Below are 7658 nucleotides of genomic sequence, written 5' to 3' on the forward strand. Positions count from 1 at the left end.
ATACACTCCTCTAAATTATTACCATGGTTACCAAGCAGTTAGGATGCTTCTGTAATACACTCCTCTAAATTATTACCATGGTTACCAAGCAGTTAGGAAGTTTCTGTAATACACTCCTCTAAATTATTACCATGGTTACCAAGCAGTTAGGAAGTTTCTGTAATACACTCCTCTAAATTATTACCATGGTTACCAAGCAGTTAGGATGCTTCTGTAATACACTCCTCTAAATTATTACCATGGTTACCAAGCAGTTAGGAAGTTTCTGTAATACACTCCTCTAAATTATTACCATGGTTACCAAGCAGTTAGGAAGTTTCTGTAATACGGGCCCAGAGCTCTGATCCCTGGAGACGGGACAGCAGCTTAGTCTCTTAGCAAAGACCCTCAGGAGGGCCACGAACTGTCCTCAGGCTCCGGGACAATCACAGGTACAGGCGTGATCAGAGGCAGAGAAACAAAGCTGTCAAATTTTAGTTTTCCTTAATTATGAATGATTTAGTTTCATATTTACACGTAACAAAGTTTCACTGCAGTCAGTTACAGTCAGAGATAATACTTTAAACATTACAGAGGCACTTTGAAGCAGAACACGCAGCTACTGGACCTGACCTGGTTCCTGAAGAACACGCAGCTACCGAGCCCGACCCGGTCTCCTGTTCCTGAAGAACACGCAGCTACTGGGCCCGACCCGGTCTCCTGTTCCTGAAGAACACGCAGCTACTGGGCCCGACCCGGTCTCCTGTTCCTGAAGAACGCAGCCTGTTCCTGAAGAACACGCAGCTACTGGGCCCGACCCGGTCTCCTGTTCCTGAAGAACGCAGCCTGTTCCTGAAGAACACGCAGCTACTGGGCCCGACCCGGTCTCCTGTTCCTAAAGAACGCAGCTACCGGGCCGACACGGTCTCCTGTTCCTAAAGAACACGCGGCTACCGGGCCCGACCCGGTCTCCTGTTCCTAAAGAACGCAGTTACTGGGCCCGACCCGGTCTCCTGTTCCTAAAGAACGCAGTTACTGGGCCCGACCCGGTCTCCTGTTCCTGAAGAACACGCGGCTACCGGGCCCGACCCGGTCTCCTGTTCCTGAAGAACACGCAGCTACCGGGCCGACACGGTCTCCTGTTCCTAAAGAACACGCAGCTACCGGGCCCAACCCGGTCTCCTGTTCCTGAAGAACGCAGCCTGTTCCTAAAGAACACGCAGCTACCGGGCCCGACCCGGTCTCCTGTTCCTGAAGAACGCAGCCTGTTCCTGAAGAACGCAGCCTGTTCCTGAAGAACACGCAGCTACTGGGCCCGACCCGGTCTCCTGTTCCTGAAGAACGCAGCCTGTTCCTGAAGAACGCAGTTACTGGGCCCGACCCGGTCTCCTGTTCCTAAAGAACGCAGTTACTGGGCCCGACCCGGTCTCCTGTTCCTGAAGAACACGCGGCTACCGGGCCCGACCCGGTCTGCTGTTCCTAAAGAACACGCGGCTACCGGGCCCGACCCGGTCTCCTGTTCCTGAAGAACACGCGGCTACCGGGCCCGACCCGGTCTCCTGTTCCTGAAGAACACGCAGCTACCGGGCCGACACGGTCTCCTGTTCCTAAAGAACACGCGGCTACCGGGCCCGACCCGGTCTCCTGTTCCTAAAGAACGCAGTTACTGGGCCCGACCCGGTCTCCTGTTCCTAAAGAACACGCGGCTACCGGGCCCGACCCGGTCTCCTATTCCTAAAGAACACCAACCTAGTAGACCGGGTCGACGTGTACAGGAACCAGCTGATGCGTTTAACATGAAGCAAAGCTCGAGCAGTAAAATACATTTCATCAATACTGAGATGAGTCCTCCTGTCTTCATCTGTCCTCCATCAGCTGTTTCACCTCCCTGTTCTGATCCAGAGACAGACCGGATCGACGATCACAGATTAAACAGCATAATCAGCCATCAGAGGAGTTTCATCAGTGGAGTTGCTCCTCTCTGCAAAGGAGACAGAGGACAGTAAGAGACAAACACAGAGACTGAGAGGAGACAGAGGACAGACAGAGACAAACACAGAGACTCAGAAGAGACAGAGAACAGTAAGAGACAAAAACAGAGACTGAGAGGAGACAGAGGACAGACAGACAGAGACAAACACAGAGACTCAGAAGAGGCAGAGGACAGACAGAGACAAACACAGAGACTGAGAGGAGACAGAGGACAGACAGACAGAGACAAACACAGAGAGTCAGAAGAGACAGAGGACGGTAAGAGACAAACACAGAGACTGAGAGGAGACAGAGGACGGTAAGAGACAAACACAGAGACTGAGAGGAGACAGAGGACAGTCAGACAGAGACAAACACAGAGACTCAGAAGAGACAGAGGACAGTCAGATAGAGACAAACACAGAGACTCAGAGGAGACAGAGGACAGTAAGAGACAAACACAGAGACTGAGAGGAGACAGAGGACAGTCAGACAGAGACAAACACAGAGACTGAGAGGAGACAGAGGTAAGACAGACAGAGACAAACACAGAGACTGAGAGGAGACAGAGGACAGTAAGAGACAAACACAGAGACTGAGAGGAGACAGAGGACAGTCAGACAGAGACAAACACAGAGACTGAGAGGAGACAGAGGACAGTAAGAGACAAACACATAGACTGAGAGGAGACAGAGGGCAGTCAGACAGGGACAAACACAGAGACTCAGAAGAGACAGAGGACAGTCAGACAGAGACAAACACAGAGACTCAGAAGAGACAGAGGACAGACAGACAGAGACAAACACAGAGACTCAGAAGAGACAGAGGACAGAGAGACAGAGATACAGGGACTCAGAGGAGACAGGAAAGACAGAGAAACAAAGACTCAGAAGAGACAGACAGACACAAACACAGAGACTCAGAAGAGACAGAGGACAGACAGAGACACACACAGAGACTCAGTCTGCATACTGACCTGAGACCCTTAGCTCAACTTTTTTCTCTCTGCTGATGTCCCCCTCCTTGCTGTAGACTCTGCAGATGTATCGTCCTCCGTCTCTGACTGAGGGGGATTTCAGGGTCAGACTGAAGTCTCCCTGTTTCATCTCTGTGCGTCCTCTGTAAGACGGGTCCTGTTGGTCCTGCCGGCAAGAGCTGCCCTCGTACATGTAAGCTATGATTATGGGACTGGGTTTAAACCGTCTCCACTCCACTGTGACATCCTCAGGCAGGGGACCTATGACCTCGAAGGGCAGGAGGACAGACTCCGCCCCCTCCTCCACCTCCACCTGATGGACTGAGAGGACAACAAAGCACAACATGAGCTGTTTCACCTGCATGTTCTCTCTGATCCAGAGTCAGATCAAAGGAGCGCTCCCCACGCGCCACTGCCCGACTAAACAAGCCTCTTTTTCCACAATCCACCTTGGCCGAAGAAGCTTTTCCATACAAGGCCGGGCTTTCTTCTGCCTCTCGGACGTCTCCCGATTGCAGATAAATACATTTACATCATCAGCATATGCTGGTGCAACAACGGGGGGCTTCTGAGCCAGCTCTCGTAGGGAGAGACCCCTCAGTCTGCTCCTCAACCTGAAGAGGAGAGGCCTAATGGCATTTTCAATCTATTTAATAAGACCATGGAGAGCATCTTATGGTCCACGCATTAAGGAGCTGGTCTCCGGTTCTTTAAAAGGGCTACATCTCCCTTTTTACGCAGCAGAGAAAGAAGTGCACGCCTACAGGATGTCCTGAAGTCTGTCCCATGACGTTCTGAAATCCAACAATAACCCAGAACAACAGTCAAAACTCCGGAAAGGGTTCTCTTCGTCTGGCGCTTCCTCACGTTTCCAAACTTGTTAGTAATCCCTGTTTTGAAGGGATCTCTTTTTGTTATCTTGTGTTTATGTTTTTGCATCACCGATTTGCCCAACTTTTGTTGTTTAAACCTTGTAAAACTCCTGTGAATCCACCTAAACAATGGGTTTGTCCCTTAGCGTCCACCTGGGTGATGCTCTGGAAACGTGAACGAACCAGTGGGCTGTTTTTATAACAGGAGTTTTTCCTCCTGCATTTAAAAAAAATCTCTGTCCACATGAAAATGCAAATATGCGCCGTCAAGAGCACGCCAAAACACCTGGCGGCGATGTGACCCTAACCGTAAAGCCAAGTTGGCCAATCAGAGCCTAATAAAATTGTAAACAACGCAGGCAGTGGCGAAAACATCTACACGACAGCACTGCAACCGGGGTTTCTGAAAATCCTCACCCTGACCGTTTTTTCAAAACTGTTTGGTTTCAGCGACCTGATGCCGCGTTTCCGTGTGAACGAACGGCCGAAGCGCGTAGAAAAAGTCACGGCTACGAAAATACCTGTGTTCATGTGACAGGGCCGTAGTGTTTCCCACACTGGTAGTATCAACGCTGACTTTTTAAAATGATTTATTTAAAATCGTAGTTGATTGCTGCACCTTGTCTCCCTCCCTCTTTCTCTCTGAACACTACAAGATACTTTATTGTCACACACATACTCCTCCAAACGTCCACCAAATCATGTGTTTTTATTACTTCATTAATCGCCTTTTTCGAAGCAGCATGAGGTTCAACATGATTCCTGTCTGAGTTAAAATCTGCCCCTAAAAATAACACAGCTAGTCAGAGTGTCACTGAGAGGATTAATAAAACGGACTAAATCATTCTCTCTGCAGCGCTTCATCTCTGATGGACGGTGAAACAGCGTTCTGGCCCGTGAGGCCAGAGGCAGCGCTGGTACGAACGTGTCTTTCACCTCATCACCTCATCCTGGCTGCAGATCTGACACTGTCACAAGCACAGACAACCTCCTCTGTGGAGCAGCGGAAACCAGGACAGATCTTTAGTCCGCGTTTCCTCGTCAGTGAAACGCTGCCGCAGCACAAAACAGACAAACACACCAACTTACCTTAGAAATACACACAGTCAAGTAAGACAGCAACACTTTAATGCAACATGAAACACAGACAAGTTTAGAAAAACTTATTCATCAATTGAAATTGAGAAAGACTGTGTTGTGTGTGTCATCACCTTTGGGCATTTGATCATTCACGTCAATGATCCCATCTTCGAAGATAGTTGCCATATAAGCTGGATCTGAAGAAGAAGAAGAAGAAGAAGTAGAAGACGACATACTTTATTAATCCTGCAAAGGAAAATTAAATGTTTTCTGTGGTCTTGAAGGGCAGCAGGTCAGACTGCTCCCCGTCTTCCCCTCCTCCACCTGATGAACTAAAGGCTCGAGTATAGTCTGGAGGACGCGGATAGCTGCGGAGTAGACAACCTGCTTCCTGTTTACACCGGCGCGCACATGCCCAGTGTACGTGAACGGTCACGTGACGCGTGTTTCCAGTTGTTTTAATAGAGACGGAGGTCTGAAACACAGCTGAAACTCTACTGCCGACTGCTTTTAAACAAATATGTAGCACAAGTGGACAACAAAGCACAACAGATGCATACATGGAGTTTACTGCTAAATTATTTTATTTGGATCATCCCCAAAACTGACAATTCATAGTTTTCAGTCACGTGACGTGCGCGCTGACGTGGAGGGCAAAACAACCACCAACGTAGCGGCTCGCAGCGCGACTCCCCTGTAGAGACGCCGCAGAATCAGTGACGGTTTATTTGGATCTCCAAACTTAGAAGAAATATATGAACACAAACTGCAAGTGTCGGGCACTTCCGATCCGCTGCCGCATTTCTACCATTAAAAAGCGCCAGGTCCCTGCCGCCGCTCGACCGCGTTGATGTTTGCGTTTACCTTGTGGGGAATCCCTCACTAACAGCTCAGACTTCCTCGATTAGTGCGTCAGAAAGCACAACTACCATCCAGCATTCTGGCAGAGCAACAGCAGCAGACTCACAGTAACACTGTGTCACTTGCTTCCTGGTTGGCGGGCAGCAGGAAATGACGGCTTTTTGCCCTCCAAAGGAGCATTTATCTTGGAATGTGACGCTCGAGACATAACGTGACGTCGTAGGACCCGCTGGTCTCGACAGCAGTATCGATAAGCTCAAACCTTATTGATTTCAAGGTTTGGAGAAATTTTGGAACCGGGTCTCGATCTGGAGACGTACATTAGAAGAAGTAATAAAATACAGCAGGGGTCTGCAAATAAGTTTTTAATGGGAGCAATATCTGAAACATAAAAGCCGTAATATGACCTTGCGTTGGAGAGAGTTTTGGTTGGCTCAGCTGGTGCGGTGCAGGACTCGCTACTTAAGGGTTGAGGGTCAGATCCCACCTCGGGACAGGTTTTTCTCTCTTCAACAAATGGATTCTGCAGTGAATGTTTCTCAGCTCGCAGCATGTGCTGCACTGTTTGTGTTTCGGTGTTTGATCCTCATCCATCAACCTACGGACGCTTTTCATTTCCCCAGTATCTCCAGGCAGAGCACATTCAGGGGAATCACGTTCTCTGACGGCTCCTTCAGAGCTGCACACTCTTAACGTCGTTCAGAGGTTTTCAAAGTAAAAGCTCAGTTCAACTCCTAATCAGTTTTGACTCCCTGACCGGCAGACCCCGCAGGGGACGGTCCTCTGTCCCTTCCTCCACCACACAGAGTCCGGCCCTCTTCAGAAGGTTTCTGATGACTCTGCTGTGGTTGGATGTGTCAGCGGGGTGACGAGGCTGAGCACAGAGCTGTGGGGGGGACTTGGTGGGGGGACAGAACCGCCTACAGCTCGACGGGACAAAGACTAAAGAGCTGGTTGTGGATCTAAGGAGAGCCATCCAGGGGTCCCTGTGGACATTGGAGGATTACAAATACCACATGGACAATAAACTGGACTGGGCCAAGAACACTGAGGGCCTCTACAGGAGGGGCCAAAGGAGGCTGAGGTCCTTCAACATCTGCAGGACGATGCTGAGGATGTTTTATGAGTCTGTGCTGTCCTGTTTGCTGTTGCATGCTGGGACAGCGGACGCTAACAGACTCAACAAACTGATCCAAGGCCAGTGAGGTTGTGGGGGCGGAGCTGGACTCAGAGAGGAGGACGCTGTCCAAGCTACATGTCATCTTGGACAATGTCTCCCACCCGCTCCATGACGTGCTGCTCAAACACAGGAGCACCTTCAGTGTAAGACTCGTTCCCCCATAATGCACCACAGGAAGTCCTTCCTGCCTGTGGCCATCGAACTCTATAACTCCTCCCTCTAAGTGTCTGACACACGGACACTTAGTTAGTTTTAAACTGCACATGATCATCTGTTTGGTGCAATAACACCTGCTTAAATACTTAATGTGCGACACTCTGCTGCTACTAGTTATTCATTATTACTGGTCACCATAACAATTCTTTAAAGCATGTTTCACCCCTAAAACCCTGTTAATGTGATCAGAATCATTCTAGATACGACTGTTCATGTTTGTGTCTTCATTTTACAGCTTCTGACATTTATCTGGAGACATTAATATAAAAATAGGCAGCGTGAGAAACCTCCTCCCTTCTGAGGTGCATTTTATTTGCACATTAACATCCAAACAGAAACGTCTCCTCATCGGCTTAAAAGGACGAGTTTGCATCACTAATTAGCTTTACTGACCTCAGCTCCTCCAGTCACCTCCGTCCTTTCTTTTCCAACTGAAAACTGAAAAAGAATTGAATCAGTCTGTACAGGACGGAGCTGCAGGCTGCACCAGTTTACTCTCAGTTTGTACCTGATGTTCTCAACA

At 49.2% G+C, this 7658-nt stretch overlaps 2 protein-coding genes across 5 annotated transcripts in view; one reads left to right on the forward strand and one right to left on the reverse strand.

Annotated features, from left to right (window-relative positions):
• The window catches only part of LOC123980308 (H-2 class II histocompatibility antigen, E-S beta chain-like), a 236945-nt gene that overhangs the window by 30886 nt on the left and 198401 nt on the right, over positions 1–7658 (forward strand). The gene's annotated exons all lie outside the window — the stretch shown is intronic.
• Positions 1–7658, reverse strand: part of LOC123980311 — a 15850-nt gene that overhangs the window by 2443 nt on the left and 5749 nt on the right. Inside the window, exon 2 of the mRNA XM_046064640.1 lies at positions 5010–5075. Coding sequence (XP_045920596.1) covers positions 5010–5075 — 66 coding nt within the window. The remainder of the gene's footprint in view (positions 1–5009; positions 5076–7658) is intronic.

The sequence above is a fragment of the Micropterus dolomieu genome, linkage group LG12, assembly GCF_021292245.1.
Source record: "Micropterus dolomieu isolate WLL.071019.BEF.003 ecotype Adirondacks linkage group LG12, ASM2129224v1, whole genome shotgun sequence".
Taxonomy (NCBI): Eukaryota; Metazoa; Chordata; class Actinopteri; order Centrarchiformes; family Centrarchidae; genus Micropterus; species Micropterus dolomieu.